Source organism: Martes martes, assembly GCF_963455335.1.
Source record: "Martes martes genome assembly, chromosome: 3".
Taxonomy (NCBI): domain Eukaryota; kingdom Metazoa; phylum Chordata; class Mammalia; order Carnivora; family Mustelidae; genus Martes; species Martes martes.
The window spans coordinates 119,659,059-119,676,555 of NC_137890.1; the positions used below are offsets into that span (position 1 = coordinate 119,659,059).

Sequence of the window (17,497 nt, forward strand, 5' to 3'; positions counted from 1 at the left end):
AAGGTCACCAATGGGGATGTTAATAGGGATTTAACAATTATCAATTCTCTTTTAAATTGTATTTATTAATTTATTTATTATGCAGGCTCTATAGAGTTAAGGATGTCCTGGATAGTTTATATCCTAGAATTAATAATGACTTGCATAGATAGAGAAGATTTTTCAATATCTTAGTTATGTGGGTGGTCCTTCTGCAAGATGGGGTCATGTAGCAGTATCTTAGTAGGTAACTTAACAGTATTTGAAGTACTTGATTAAGAAAACGACACCAGTTTATGCTGAGTATTTTTTCATTTCGAAAGTTGCAGCTCTGTATTTGAATTTAAAAAATGCAGTCATTTCTACAGCTAAGTATTCGTTGTTTAAAGATAGAAATTGTTTCTAGTCTGTAACTATTTATTGAATCACAGAGCCAGTCAGTAATTTTCAAAGATAGTGTTTCTATTTTCATTTCTGTCTTCCTTTAAGTGGTCTGATCATTCGAAGGTAAGGAAGTCCCTCCAAAGAGCTAAGATCAGAATATGTTCATAATATTCAACCTGATATTAAAAGTCTCAAAAATTATCAAAGACTGGTGTCATTCCCATTGGGAAAAGATTAGGAGTGTAAAGCTGGTTCATATTTTTTTCATGTCTCCAATGTGTATGTTAGAATTTTAGTATTTAATTAAATTGATGAAAAATGAAGATATGTAAGAAGCATCTATTTTGTATATGCCTTTTTTCTATCTCAAATGACTGATTACATATTTTAGTTTTAAGTTATAATTTGGTAAAAATTGACATATGCATACACTTATGAAACCATGACCACAATTAAGAAAATTAACATTTCTCTTAATTTCAAAAGCTTCCTTGAGTTCCTTTGTAATACTTCCCTCCCTTTGCTTCCCAATCCCCACCTCCTCCATTCCCAGGCAACCACTGATCTGCTTCCTGTCACTATAAGAATCCTTTGCATTTTCTACAATTTTGTATAAATGGAATCATGCAGTATGCACATATCTTATTTCACTCAGCATAATTATTTGGCATTTACTCATGTCAGTAGTTCATTCCTTTTTTGCTGCATAGAACTTCTTTGGTTGGATATGTCCTAGTTTGTTTGTCTCTTTACTGTTGATGAATATTTGGATTGTTTCCAGTTTGGGGCTATTACAAATAAAATTTCTATGAACATTTGTGTATAAGTCTTTGAAAGGACATATATTTCTTGTTCTCTTCACCAAAGAATAGAATGGCTGATTCGTATGGTACATGAATGTTTAACTTTTTAAGAAACTGTTTTCAAAATGATTGTACCTATTTACATTCCCAACAATAACGTATGGTAATTTTAGTTGCTTAACATCTTTGCCAATATTTCATATCACCAGTTACTTTACTTTTGACTATTCTAATAGGTGGTTGGTTGCATCTCATTATTATTGTTTTAATTTGATTTTTTTCCTAATGATTAGTAATTTTGAGCATCTTCTCAAAGATGCTCAAATTATTTGCTGTGAATATATCTTTTTTAGTGAAGAGTTTGTTCAAATCACTTGCAAATTTTGTATTGGGTTGCTTGTCTTGTTATGATTGAGTTTTTGCAAGATCTTTATGTTTTGGATAGGAATCCTTTATCAGATATCTGATTTGCAGGGGCACCTTGGTGGCTCAGTCAGTTGGGCGTCTGCCTTTGGCTCAGGTTGTGATCCTGGAATCCTGGGATCGAGTCCCACATCAGGCTTCTTGCTTGGCGGGGAAACTGCCTCTCCCTTTCCTTCTGCTGCTCCCCCTGCTTGTGCTCTTGTGTGCTCTCTCTCAAATAAATACATGAAATCTTAAAAAAAACGATATATGATTTGCAAATATTTTCTTCCAGTCTATGGCTTTTCTTTTCATTCTTTGAAATGTCTCTGAAGAACAGAAGTTCTTAATATTGATGAAGTTCAACTTATTATTTTTTCATAGGTAGTGCTTTAAGTGCTGTATATAAGACATCTTTGGCTGAGTCAAGATGACAAAATTTTCTCCTATGTTTTCTTCTAGGTTTATAGTTCTAGGATATACATTTAGATCTGTGATACATGTATGGATCAAAGTTCCTTTTACACATAGATACTTCTATTTATCCAGCACCATTTATTGTGAAGGCTATCCTTTTACCACTAAATTATTTTTGCACCATTTTCCAAAATCTATTCTATATATCGATAGATATCTTTCTAGACTATATTCTGTTCCATTGATCTATCAACCTATGCTGCTGCTCGTAATGTACCATATCATGCTATTTTTACCATACTGATTACTGTAGCTTTTTTTCTTTTAATTTAATTTAATTTTTTTTCATTGTTCCAAGATTCATTGTTTATGCACCACACCCAGTGCTCCATGCAATATGTGCCTTCCTTAATACTCACCATCAGGTTCACCCAACCCCACCCCTTTCCCCTCCAAAACCCTCAGTTTGTTTCTCAGAATCCACAGTCTCTCATGGTTTGTCTCCCCCTCTGATTTCCTCCTGCTTACTTCTCCTCTCCATCTCCCAATGTCCTCTGTGTTATTCCGTATGCTGCACAAGTAAGTGAAACCATATGATAATTGACTCTCTCTGCTTTGACTTATTTCACTCAGCATAATCTCTTCCAGTCCCGTCCATGTTGATACAAAAGTTGGGTATTCATCCTTTCCGATAGAGGCATAATATTCCATTGTATATATGGACCATATCTTCTTCTTCTTTTTTTTTTTTTTTTTTTTTGGACCATATCTTCTTTATCCATTCGTCTGTTGAAGGGCATCTTGGCTCTTTCCACAGTTTGGTGACTGTGGCCATTGCTGCTATGAACATTGGGTACAGATGGACCTTCTTTTCACTACATCTGTATCTTTGGGGTAAATACCCAGTAGTGCAATTGCAGGGTCATAGGGAAGCTCTATTTTTAATTTCTTGAGGAATCTCCACACTGTTCTCCAAAGTGGCTGTACCAACTTGCATTCCCACCAACAGTGTCAGAGGGTTCCCCTTTCTCCACATCCTCTCCAACACATGTTGTTTACTGTCTTGTTGATTTTGGCCACTCTAACTGGTGTAAGGTGGTATCTCAATGTGGTTTTAATTTGAATCTCCCTGATGGCTAGTGATGATGAACATTTTTTCCTGTGTCTGTTAGCCATTTGTATGTCTTCATTGGAGAAGAGTCCGTTCATGTCTTCTGCCCATTTTTTGATGTGATTATCTGTGTTGTGTGTGTCAAGTTTGAGGAGTTCTTTATAGATCTTGGATATCAGCCCTTTGTCTCTAGTGTCATTTGTGAATATCTTCTCCCATTCCATGGGTTGCCTTTTTGTTTTGTTGACTGTTTCCTTTTCTGTGCAGAAGCTTTTGATCTTGATGAAAGTCCCAAAAGTTCATTTTCGCTTTTGTTTCCTTTGCCTTTGGAGACATGTCTTGAAAGAAGTTGCTGTGTCCGATGTCGAAGAGGTTACTGCCTATGTTCTCCTCTAGCATTTTGATAGATTCCTGCCTCACATTGAGGTCTTTTATCCAATTTGAATTTATCTTTGTGTATGGTGTAAGAGAATGGTCGAGTTTCATTCTTCTACATATAGCTGCCCAATTTTCCCAGCACCATTTATTGAAGAGACTTTTTTCCACTGTATTTTCTTCCTGCTTTGTCAAAGATTACTTAACCATAGAGTTGCAGGTCTATAGCTGGCTTTCTACTGTGTTCCACTGGTCTATGTGTTTGTTTTTGTGCCAATACTATGCTGTCTTGTAACTCTAAAATAAGTCTCAAAGGAGCACGTGGGTGGCTCAGTCAGTTAAGCAGCTGCCTTCAGCTCAGGTCATAATCTTGAGATCCTGGGATCCTGGGTCCCTTGTCAATATCCCTGCTCAGTGGGGAGTCTGCTTTTCCCTCTGTGTCTGCCCCTCCCCCTTGCTTGTGTGCTGTCTCTCAAATAAATAAATTAAATTTAAAAAAAATAGAGTAAGTCTTAAAGTCTTACAAGTATTGAAATAATATAAGTCTCCAACTTGTTCTTTTTGTTACATTTGTTTTGAATCAGCATGTCAGTATATGCAACATTAACAAAAGCCTGGGGGAAATTATGTGTTAACAGTATTGAGTCTTTCAATCCATGAACACAGCACATCTCCTTTATGTAGGTCTACTTTGATTCCTTTCAACAATGTTCTGTAGTTTTCGTGTATAGGGTTTCCATATTATTTTGTTAGACATATGTCTTTTGGGTATGATTTTAAATGATACTGCTTGTCATTTTAATTTCAAATTGTCCATTACTATCATATGGAAAGAATATTGACTTTTCCTTATCTGTTTGTCTGTATTGCAAACTCTTTAAAATCGTTTATTACTTTTAGTAGCTTTTTGATATATTCTATCAGATTTTCTACTTAGAGAATCATGTTGCCTCTGAACAAAGATAGTTTTATTGCTTCTTTTCCAATTTGGATGCTTTTTATTCTTGCCTTATTGCATTGGCTGTAAGATCCAGTACAGTGATGAATAGCTGGGGTAAGAGTAGACCCTTCCTTATTTCTGATGTTTGGAGGAAAGCATTCTGTTATTTAACTTTACTAATGATGTTAACTGTAGATTTATTTATAACCATCATAAAGTGAGGAAGCTCCTCTCTGCTTCTAATATGCTAAGAGTTTCATGAGCAATTGACGTTGGATTTTGTTAAATGCTTTTTGAGTATTTAGTGAGATGATCATATGGCTTTTCTTATTTAGTTTCTTAATATAATGTTATATTGATTAACTTTTCAATTTTATTACAACCTTGCATTCCTGGGATAAATCTCTTATATGATATACTATTCTTTTATATATTGGTGGGTTTGATTTCCTAAAATATTCAGGATTATTTACATTTAAGTACATGAGGCATATTTATTGATATGTTGCTTCTATTCCTCCTCCTCTTCTTCCTTCTTCTTCTTCTAATATTTTCATCTGGTTTGAGTAATTTTGACCTCTCAGAATGACATAGGATTAGGATTAGGACATAGGATTTTTCTGGAAAAGTTTGCAGAGAATATGTGTTATTACTTTCTTAAATTTTTTTTTAATATTTTGTTTATTTGACAGAGAGAAATCACAACTAGGCAGAGAGGCAGGCAGAGAGAGAAGAAGAAGCAGGTTCCCTGCGGAGCAGAGAGCCTGATGCGGGGCTCGATCCCAGGACCCTGAGATCATGATCTGAGCCGAAGGCAGAGGCTTTAACCCACTGAGCCACCCAGGCTCCCCACTTTCTTAAATTTTTGACGTAATTCACCAATGAAGTCATCTGGGCCTGAAGCTTTCTTTATGTTAACATTTTTAACTTCAAATTTAGTTTACCCATTTCTTTCTGAGATTGGGTAGCTTTTGTCTTTTAAGGAAATTGCTCATTCTGTGAGTTGGTGAATTTATTGGCATAATGTTATATATATTATTGTGTTTTAATAATGACTTTTAACATCCTTGCATTCTATCATCTTTGCCGTATTTGGGTTAAGTTTGGCTGGATGATTTTTGTCCTCATTATGGATCAATTTTCTTGCTGTTTTGCAGACCTCATAATTTTTTGATTGGATAAAAAACCGATTGGGAAAACATCATGTACCCAAAATTGAAATTATAAGGAAGCCAGAGAAATTTCAGTTTTGTTAGTGAGGAGTAAATGAAGTATGGTTTTTTCCCTAAGTTGGGAGAGAACACAAGGGATGGTAATCTTCAAAGGGCTCATGATATAGGCAGCAGCCCAGATATGCCTAGTTACTAAACATGTTTCAGACAGTTAAAGATCGGATATGGAGATAGATATTTCAGTAAGAGATAAGAACTTCAACCTAGGATGATGAGAGAATGTTTGAGGAACAATGACTAAGTGAGTTTTCTTGGAAATTAGGGTTGTCTGAAAAAAGTAATGAGGAATGTATGCATTTCAACATTTGACCATATTATGTGCATATGTCAGGCCATCCCCAGAGATTGCAAATACCTTGAAGACAGGTACTGTGGTGTACACACAGGTGCCCATGCATTATATGTGTGTGTGTATGTGTGTGTATCCTTACATATTGCATTCACATATATTCTTACATGGATTCATATAAATAAATATATACCTATATCTATCTATCTATATCTCTCACAGCCCCATGTATAGTAATAAATGCTAAATATTTATGTAACTGACTTGGACTTTTAAGACTTTTTTGGCACCATCATCTGCTTATAAATAGGTGGTCTATGTTGTTTGGTACAACAGCTGTTAAATTGTTCTGCTACCCAGCAGAGTACCCAGTGGACTCTCCAACCCAGCAATCTGTGGAACCCGCACAGATTAGAACATCTAACACATCTACTCAACCTAAGTTTCAGAGACAAGAAGAACATACCTAGACCTTGCATTAAGAACACTGTTTTTCACTATGCTTCCCTACTCTGATGAAAGAAACCAAATCACACGGTGCCTTAGTGGCTGAGTCAGTTGAGTGACCAAGTCTTGATTTCAGCTCAGGTCATGATCTCATGGTCATGAAATTGATCTCCACATCAGTCTCCATGCTGGGCATGGAGCCTGCTTAAGATTCTCTCCTTCGGGGCACCTTGGTGGCTCAGTGGGTTAAGCCTCTGCCTTCGGCTCAGGTCATGATCTCAGGGTCCTGGGATCGAGCCCCGCATCGGGCTCTCTGCTCAACAGGGAGCCTGCTTCCCTTCCTCTCTCTCTCTGCCTGCCTCTCTGCCTATTTGTGATCTCTGTCAAATAAATACAATCTTTAAAAAAAAAAAAAAAGATTCTCTCCTTCTTCCCCTGTCCCTCCCCTCCTCAAAATCAATCAATCAATCAATCAATCATTATTAAAAAGATGTTTTACTAGTTTAGGAGAACCTGTTTTTTTATGCAAATGACCGTGATTTCTTTTTTAGTTCTGAGAATTGGCCCATAGAATGGCTTAGGAATTAGATAAATATAGTTATCTTTTTTAAAAAATTAAAAATTTGTATACATAGATAAAGTAAAGCCTTAATGCTTTAGAACCCACTAATTTAGAAATTATGATCATTTGAAAATGATTCAGAAAGATATTGGACCTTGTATTATCTATAAACGGAGTGAAGTCATAGTCTAAATAAGATTGTTGGGGATTATTGTATGCATAAATTGACTACAAAAGCAAGTTCACAATTGGAATCATGATGATATAAATTATCCCATTAACCTGCTGTTCCAATTATAAATAATCTCTTTACAATACAACAGTTTTCCTTTTCTGTAAATAGAATTTTGTACTTGCTAGAGGAAATTTGGTGCATACAGGCAAAGGAGATAAAAGGGAAAGAAGTTCTAGTAATGCCCAAATCTATATTTCCTTCCAGTCTTTTTGGGTTGGCATAGTGAGTTTTGGAGTGTATTTGTGTGTATATAGGATATAGGGGTGGTTATGATTTTATAGTTATAACCAGATATCTAACTCGATTTTCTGATGAGGTGGTAAAACCTTTTTGGAGTATTTTTTCAGAGCAATTTCTTGTGCCAGATTATAGGCTTATACCCCTAGTAAAATACAAAAATTCATAACCTTTGTTGTTTTTAAACCACATAAAGATGTCTCTTTTAAACAGCATGTTCCTTGTCACAGATTTCATCAGATCTGATCTGCTGATGGGATGACACCCCATCATTTAGGAAGTGCACCTGTGGTTAGATTCTCAGGGACATCCCCTTTTCATTTTCTATGATGATTTTGCCATTTTTGAGTTCTTTATTTTGAGTCATTTCCTATTTGACTTATCAGTTAGGACTGACATAAAAGTCTCAAAAGAATAGTAGCTTAAATACAACATTTTTTTTTTTGTTTTCTCATATGAAATAACTTCAGAGGTGGGTGACTTCATTTGGGTAGATTCACAGTATGGGACTCAGGCCACTGGCATTGTCCTTCTCTGCCATTCTTATTGGTTAACTTCCTATTGCCAAGATGACTCATGATCTTAAAAGGCTGCTGGACGATTCCACCACATTTGGGCAGCAAGGAACTAGCAAGGATAAGAGAGAATCCTTTCCAGCTGAGTTACCCTCTTCAAAATCATTGTTCTGAAAGTCTTACTCAACAACCTCCTATTACTCTCCTTGGCCAGAAAGCAGTTGAATGACTCTACCTAGATTCAAAAGAGCCTGAAAAATGTAGGTTTTTTAGTGGAGGAAATTGCTAACTCAAATAAAAAGATTTTATTTATTCCGAAGAAGAGAAGCCAATCATCTGAAGTATTTAGTGCTTTTAAAAGTACATCATACAACCACATTGTACCAAGTAATTTTCACAAGGATACATGAATGGTATATGTTTAAGTCATTGCAGAGCTGTGACTCTTTTGCTCTGACACACAAAAGGCAGTTTCACTAAGTATAATGTGCTTGGGTCATAAGCATTACAAAAATCTCAGAACACTCTATGTGTTACTCCGTTATCATCCTATTTAGACAGTCGCCATTGCTGCTATAAACATTGGGGTACAGATGGCCCTTCTTTTCACTACATCTGTATCTTTGGGGTAAATACCCAGTAATGCAATTGCAGGGTCAGAGGGAAGCTTTATTTTTAACTTCTTGAGGAATCTCCACACTGTTCTCCAAAGTGGCTACACCAACTTGCATTCCCACCAACAGTGTAAGAGGGTTCCCCTTTCTCCACATCCTCTCCAACACACGTTGTTTCCTGTCTTGCTAATTTTGGCCATCCTAACTGGTGTAAGGTGGTATCTCAATGTGGTTTTGATTTGAATCTCCCTGATGGCTAGTGATGATGAACATTTTTTCATGTGTCTGGTAACCATTTGTATGTCTTCATTGGAGAAGTGTCTGTTCATATCTTCTGCCCATTTTTTAATATGATTGTCTGTTTTGTGTGTGTTGAGTTTGAGGAGTTCTTTATAGATCCTGGATATCAACCTTTTGTCTGTACTGTCATTTGCAAATATCTTCTCCCATTCCGTGGGTTGCCTCTTTGTTTTGTTGACTGTTTCTTTTGCTGTGCAGAAGCTTTTGATCTTGATGAAGTCCCAAAAGTTCATTTTCGCTTTTGTTTCCTTCGCCTTTGGAGACATATCTTGACAGGATTAGTTGTTCCTATTTCAGTAACCTGTTTTAGTTATCTTTGTTTTGTTTTATTTTGCTGACTGTATGAATAAGACTTTTTTTTATTAACACATAGATTTTATTTTGCAAGGTTGTTATCTGTTAATATTTTATCATACAAAAATGTATGGCACAAAAATAATTGTAGATTCCTCAATAAGAAGTTTTAGTCTAGGTTATGGCTATTTCCCATGGAGAAATAAAGTATTTGTCAAAATTCTTAACTTATCTTCATACCCTTAGCCTTGGTATTAAAAATCATCCAAAATAAATTTTCAGAAAATCTGCTACACTATCTCTAAGATGGTGCCTGAAAGTAGATGTACTCCATTCTCTCTAAAATACCTTTGCTCAGGAATGGAATTAAATTCTATCTGCTGACTTAGGAAAATGGATAAATTGCCCTCACATTGTTTATCTATATTTTGTAAAGAATAAAGAATATGTTTTCCTTTTCTGCCTAGTATAGTATAATATCTTCAGAAACACTTGGTTTATAATTAATGCACAGAAGTTTCTGAAAATGTTAGGAACTTATAGAAGTATTCATATTCATATTATCCCACTACATGAGCTATCTATTACTACATAAAAAATTAACCCTCAAATTTAATGTCTTCAAACAATAACATTAATTATCTCACAGTTTCTGTGAGTCAGGAATCCAGACATGGCTTTGTTGATCCCTATGCTTTAAAATTCCTCAGAAAGTTGGGACACATTGTATATGCAAAAGCAAGAGAAAATATTGTATAGATTTGCCTCGGGTGAAAAATCCTTTCAGTAAAAACACTAAGCATACATACATATATTTTTTCTCATCATAATTGTATTTTTTCAGATCTTTTGCCTTTCTTTTTGTTTTTATTGCTGTGTATAGTGAATAATTGCTACTGTAGTGATATAAATAGTACCCTTTGAATAATTTTTAGTACCAAATCTGAAGAAGGAGAACAGGCATAGAATAAATTCTAGTGTTAGGAATGTACTTTTATGGAAATATTTCTGTTGTTTTGAATTTCCAGAAAGACTGTGCTTGAAATATAGTATCTAAAATAATAGTCTACACCCTAATATTACTGGGAGGTGAATATAATTTTTGAGAGTTGTTTAAGTGACAAAAAACTGAACTTAATTATATCAAAAAATTCCTGAAAATATTTCTATTTGATGGTCTAGAAAGATACATTACTAGTTTAACTTGATTTGTGTATTTAATACTGGACTATTTTCCACATAATTATAATAAATCTCTTCTTATTTCTCTCTTTTTTGACTACTTTTATGAAACAGACTAAGATGCTTAGTCAAGCAGCTGGAAAAAGGTGATGTTAACGTCGTAGACTTAAAGAAGAATATTGAGTATGCAGCATCTGTGTTGGAAGCTGTTTACATTGATGAAACAAGGTATGCTTTAGCCTGTCTTCCCTTCTATCTTCTTTGCCTCTCTTCCCTTTTTCCTCTTGGTCTTCGTTTATCTCAAACATGAGTTTAGCATATCTTAGTCATGAAACCAAAATTAAAATCTTATTAAAATTTAAAAGGTTTTTCTTCGTGTAGCTATTTAACTGGACTATGATCCATTCTTTAAAAATACACATTTTAATCCAAATAGTGAATATAAAAAAATAGTCAAACAATTAAGTCACAAAATGAACAATCTGAAGTGTCCTCTTCCCCACCCTCATTGCCTTTAGGTGAAGATTTATAAACTCAGAGACATATGTAGGCTTATTTCGATTATCACCAATATAAGGATTTTCCTATTATCTCAAGATTCCAGAGTTCCTGCTGAGAAAATGGGTGTCACATGTCCACACATTCTCATAAGATGTACCTATCAGACTCTCTGTGCGAGGTTTGCTAAGGGATAGTCTCCAAAGCATATTCAGTCATCACCCAGACCTTAATCACTTAACTTCATACTTAGCAGAGTGGTAAGGAGATTAAGAAATGGGGATTTATTTGAAGAGCGTTCTTAGCCTGGTGTTGTGGCTTTGATCAGGTGATTTGCCTTCCAGGGGCCATTTGGCAATATTTGGAGACATTTTTGGTCTGGTTAATGGTAGTGTGTTACTGTTATGTGATGGGTAGAGGCTGGAGATGCTGTTACAAATCCTACAATGCACAGGAAATTCCCCCACAACAAAGAGTTACCACCCCTAAGTGTCATTCCTATGGAGATTAAGAAACTTTGGCCTTAAGAGAGAACTGTTCTTTTTTTCCTTTTTTCCCTAAGAGGAGGCTTACCCCAGAACCTTAAGAGGGCATCCTGAGGGTCCTAATGCTAATAGAAGACTCTGGAGTATGCTATGATAGTTTGTAAGAGATTTGACCGCTATAGAGTTTGGAGGGTACTGAGACTGGTTCCTGATTCTCATCTCAACAGAGATAAAGGTGGCAGGCTGATTCAGACTACCTTGAATTCACAGGTAAAAGGGACACTGTGGAGGAAGAGACGTGTCCCTCCAGAGTTTAGCACAGAAAATGCACTAAGTTTTTCAAAGTCATGAGGCAAGTGGAGTAAAGTCTTTAGAAGGGATTGACCAGTATTGAAAGAAAACTGACTTCAGAAGATGAACAAGAGGCTGGCTACATGAGGTGATTGTTGAATGAACCAGGGAGAAATCATAAAGATGCAGCCCAGATATCAGAGAACACATAACACCCCAGAGAGTGTAGCAAGTTCTCTGAAGGATACACAAAAGCTTCCCAGAAGAGAAAAATAAGCAGGATTTGGGCATCTGACCCTTACATGACAACAAACACACCCATCTTGTAACAACCTTTGACTCCTATAATTTCCTGTTACACCCACCACATCATTGAACAATAAGAAAGAGCAGAGTGAGTGGGACAGATGATGGGACAGGGACATCCATCATGCCCCTTCATTTCTGCAAGTATCCACGCATGAGTCAGGCCTCAGCTTGGTGGAGGAGAGAACTGTTAAACCAGATACGAGATTGATGTTCTTACATATCCATGTGTCCTGGGCTTAAACACACACACACACACACACAGACACACCCCACACACCCCACACATGTAAAAATTCACATGATTTAAAAAACAAGATAATGTAAAAAGGTACCTCATGGAAGTCTTGCCTCCACCCTATCCCATCCCAATCTACTATAAATTTCTTATGTATATTTCCAATGGTGTATTACTAATTTTTATTTCATATTTTTCTGTTCTCCTTTTATGGATGGTGGCACACTATGTACATAGTGTTTCATGTTGCTTTCTTTCCCCTAAGGAAACTTGGAGATCTTCCTATATCAGGTACAGACCTTTTTTTTTAATATGAGACCATGAGGATTTTCACTAATAACAGACAGGAAAGGGCATGGTGCAAGCTATGTTGCACAGTTGATTTTTTTTTCTTTGTCCCCAGAACAGAATTCTTCTGTTAAAACATGATTTAGAGTCATAAATTAGTGGTAGGGGGAATCATAGCCACCATTTTAAGATTACAAGCTTTATGCATAATCGTTTTCCTGGTTAACTTTCACTAAATGTATATAATGTATATTATTCTTCTAAGCGAACAGAGACTCAAAGTGTAAATAGAAAAAAATCTGATGTTCCTGTAATTTCTTTGCTCCTTCATTTTCATGTATGCTCTTCATTGTTTACAAATTGAGTGAATGTAATATGTTTAAGATTTCTTTGACATTTTATTTTTTGTATTTATTTATAAAATAAATAAGATTTATTGTATTTATTGTATTTATTGTACAAGATTTATTTGTATTTATTTATAAAATGAAAGCAATTTTATCTTAAAGAATTATTTGGAGATTTACATTATTTTATCTTAAGGAATTATTTGGAGATTTACATTATTTTATCTTAAGGAATTATTTGGAGATTTACATTATTCATCCTATGATGGCATAATGCTACCTATCTGGTTCCCCTAAGTATATCTTGTCTTTCAATTGGTAGATTATTACATGCTATATTTATTAGGTTTCCCAGAAAATTACAATTCTATGGATATTTTTTTAACTCAGTTCTCCATGATGTCTAACTCGTTTACACATATGTTACATTTCTAAGTATAGTTCCTTTTCATTTGAAAATTGCTTTTTTAGAAAATTGCTTTTTGCAGAAAAAAAAAGTGCTTAACTGCTTCATGGTAGAACTGGAGTGTGTGTGTGTGTACTCTTTAAGAAAAAAAAAATCCCAGCTCTTAACACTATGTCATTCCCAATTTTTACTCAAATGACACACACCTTTTCACTATTTTATTTTAATGCTTCCATGCCTCCATGGAATCTTGATTTTTAAAGTGGATTAATGATACTACCCCACATTTGGACCATCCAAGGGCTCATATTAGTCTCCCCACAATCCTATGCAGCTGGCAGAGTGACCATTACTTTCTTCACTTTACTACTGAGAGAACCAAAGGTCTTAGAAGCAAACAGGTTTGACAATGGCCACAGATGTAGGCTTTGGCAAAACTAGGGACAGAAACTAAGGCATGGCTTCTCTTCTCTCTCTTACTGCTCTTCTCTCTATAACTGGTATCCTCTCGGGATGGTTTTTAATGACCTCCGAAAGATGAGAATGTGTAAAACATTCTGACAGTTGGAATTGTAGATCCTAGAAAAACAATACTTAACATTTATTACTAAAAGCCTCTTATTATAGCCTGCTATGTGCCAAGTACTCTTTTAAGCATTTTAATGCACTTTTTCATTTAATTGTCATAGTAATCCCATGAGCTAGAAACTTTATTATTATCATTTTACATACCTCATACATATGAGGAAGTACATTGACAAAAAGGTTACATAGCTCACCCGAGCATCTCATCTGCATCCCTTTGGTAACATCTGACTTTGGTGACTTTGGAGACTTCCTGGAAGTTTTGATGAAAGCTCACATGCTGTCAGGGTTGTCAGACCCAGTGGTGTGTGGATTGTGTTTGCATCACTTCCAACTCTGCCTTCAGTGATGCCACATTGGTAGCTTGAAATTGGCTACAGTGGGAGTATTTATTTACACCATGGAAACTGGGAAATGCAACAAATCGGGATTTGTTTTTTTCTGGAAAGCCTGTGGTTAAACATTTACCATCATGCCACTGGTTAGACCTAAGATTATCTCATGTATCTTCCTAAGGCTGTGATTTATCTTCAAAATACCAGCTAGAAATTTTTGAGCAATAATCCTTGATGTGATATGATTTCCAGTGGACTTAGTAAGACACAGCAGTCAACTGAGAATGTTTTTGTTGAGATGCATATACAATTATTAGAGTTTGCCTTTGGAATATTAGTAAAACAGATGATTTAGGAGGAGAGATGGAGAAGCATTTAGTTGCTTATAAACTTTATATAAAAAACCTGCTGACTTTTGAGATGTTTTTTAATGGAAAATTCTCTTTCTAGAAAAAAATGTTTCAGTTAGTATTCCAGCGAGGCTTTGCTTTTTTTTTTTTTTTTTTTAATTTGGGCTGGACTTCAAAAAAAGGTCAACACATAATAAAGCAGGATAAAACAAATTATTAATTGGTTTAAAACACACACACACACACACACACACAACTTTTCCTGCTAAGCTTTAGTGACTGCAGGGTTTCAGTTAAGAAAACAAATTTTTTAAAAAATCTCTCTTGATGGATGATTTAAGGAGAAAAATAAAAACAGAGTTTCTGACAGAATTTGAATTCTGACCTTCTTTGAAGGATTATAGCAAAATTTCCTAATGAATACAACTCTTTATTGGTTTTTCAACAAGACATTTTCAAATATAAATGCCAATATTTCATGAGTCCTGCTTTTGAAAGTGCCCCTAGAGGCTATTGTTTTTCAAAGCTGCACAGTTGTAAGTCAGAAACATGTGGCCTTAAGGGAAAACAAAAACAAAAAAGAAACAAAACAAAAAACCTGTCCAACTGTCCTTATTTAGATTGGGAAATTGCCAGGCAAAGTAGCATCCTCAACCTCATGAGTTGCTATGCATGAAGGGAGGCAGCTGACTGGGAAGTATATTTCAGAGATGGATATTATGTTTACTAATACTACCTAATGACACAATTTATATCTTCATCTTGTTAACGTGAACCAATCCAAGTCTTGGGATTACCATAATTAGAGCACAGACTTGATTCAGAAAGAATGTGTTGTTCAAAGCCTGGATCCTCCGCTCAATACTTCCTTTCTTTAAGCAAATTACTTAACTTCTCTATTTCCTAGCTTTATTATCTGTAAAATAAGAATAGTGACAATGCCTGCCTCATAAGGCTGATCTGAGGATTAAATGACAGAGTAAAAGTTGAATAATAACCACTATTTTTATCTTACTAATAAAAATACAGATACCTCTAGGATGCATATCATATTAAAATATATAATTTATACTCCCAAGTTAATCAAATAATTTCCTGAAAGTAGTTTTTGATCCTGAAAAAATAAATGAAGGGAGGTGGGCTATAGTTACCTGGAAATGAAAGCAAAGTCCAAACTGATGGAAAGGAATCTTAATAGGATACACGTCTTGATAAAAACATTCTCAGTTGACTTCTGTGTTTTAATAAGTCTAAGGGTCCTTCATTTTATGATAGATTAATTTCAGCAAGAATGTGGTTATGTCAATCAGGACTTTCAGAAGTAATTCTGGTGGAAATTGAGCGAAGTTTGGGACACCTTAGAGTCTAAGCCCCTTGAAATCATCAAGTACAGGAATTTACATGAAACAAATCGTTACTGAGCACCTGAAGTGCATACCAGTGACACACACTGGTCAGCAGAATCAGTACAGTTTTGCCCACAGCTGGTGTCTAGAACTGGCTCTAGAGCTATGAAGACAAACCTAGGCATGAAAACAAATGTTCTTGTTACAAACAAGAAGACTGGAGGTTCTGAGTTAGAGAGAAAAACCAAAGCACACTGGCAGATCACAGGAGGAAACACTAAAGAGCTCCACTCAGTCATTATGAGCAGGAGTAACAGGGAGTAAGAACTGTACAGAGTTAAGATTCCAAACTAGGTAAGATTGGACTGACAGGTATTCCTTAAGGTTAATGAGTTTTACTCTCTGGCAAAGCTCCCCATGCTCATTCTTAAATGAATGGCTTCTTCTTCTTCTTTTCTTTTTTACAGATTTTTAAAAATATTTATTTACTTGACAGAGAGAGAGAGGGAGCACAAGCAGGGGGCCTGATGCAGGTCTTGATCCCAGGACCCTGGGATCATGACCTGAGCTGAAGGCATACACTTAAGGAATGAGCCACCCAGGCACCCCTTAAATGGATGGCTTCTAACAAAAGGACTTAATTTTTTTTTTTTTAATGTCTGGAACATGCTAGATATATGAGCATTAGAGTTCAGAAATATAGTGTCTGAGATGTGAATTTGGGGATTGTAACACAGGGGTCTCGGACTTTTTTTTGCTTTATTTCTATTTCAATAATTGGAATTCCTTTGCTGTTTCAACGTGTTACCCAACCTAAAGTTTTTGAGAATGCACAGTGAGTGTTTACTTATTTTATCCATCCTTCCTGGCTGTCACTTTCTTCTTCAGCCAGCTCTCTGGCTTCAGACTGTTGAATTATTCCTCTGTAGGTCACCTAGTTTCCTCAAATCCAGCAATCCAAAGGTGGGTACTACTCCCAAGCAGGAGCTCAGTGCCTTCGTCCAGTTCCCCAAACTGATGCTAGACTCAGCTATAAGTGCTGTAAGACCTTCCTGATGCATGTTCTCAGAACCCACAATGTAACCCCTTCCATAGAGGTCCCCTTGAGGCATTTATCTGCATCCTCTAAAGTCTAAGTCCATCTTCCAGAGGCCAGCTGATCATCACCTATGGGAGGGCCTTTCAAGATATTTTCCTACCCTGAGTTCAGGACCTCAAGCTGAAAGGCCAAGAGAAAGGAAGGAGGCTATCAAAATTCATGTCAAATTCTGCATTCATCTCAAGGATCAACAAAGTTCAAAGACTATGCAGTCTAAATTTATATTTAGACACTGAATTTGCAGCGTGCTCTTCTTCCAATGATGACAACTATGTACCTTACTGTTCAGAGATGGTTCACCTCTTTCAGGCACGCTGTCTCAGTCTTCTATACGCCAGAGTAGGGCCATCACCTTACTTTTGTCTAGTTAATGGATCTATTCAAAATATTTTTCCTAGAACAAAAGAGCAGTCTTTTTCTGAAGGTAAAATAAAGCCTCAGTAGAAAAAAAAGCAAATTATTTTTTTGACTTTTCAAATGTGCATTTTTCTCTCTTCTAACCATTAAGCTTTCAAACACTCTTGGAGTTCCATCTCAATATGGGTCACCATGTAACCCTCTTAACCAAAGTCAGGGGGCAAGATGAAATGTCGGATAGAGGCGAG

General features: G+C 35.8%; 1 protein-coding gene across 1 annotated transcript in view; it reads left to right on the forward strand.

Annotated features, from left to right (window-relative positions):
• The window catches only part of PDE1A (phosphodiesterase 1A), a gene marked incomplete at both ends in the record, with an annotated part of 235,893 nt that overhangs the window by 135,394 nt on the left and 83,002 nt on the right, over nucleotides 1-17,497 (forward strand). The window contains one exon of the mRNA XM_080798429.1: nucleotides 10,433-10,546. Within this exon, the coding sequence (XP_080654555.1) occupies nucleotides 10,433-10,546 (114 nt within the window). The remainder of the gene's footprint in view (nucleotides 1-10,432; nucleotides 10,547-17,497) is intronic.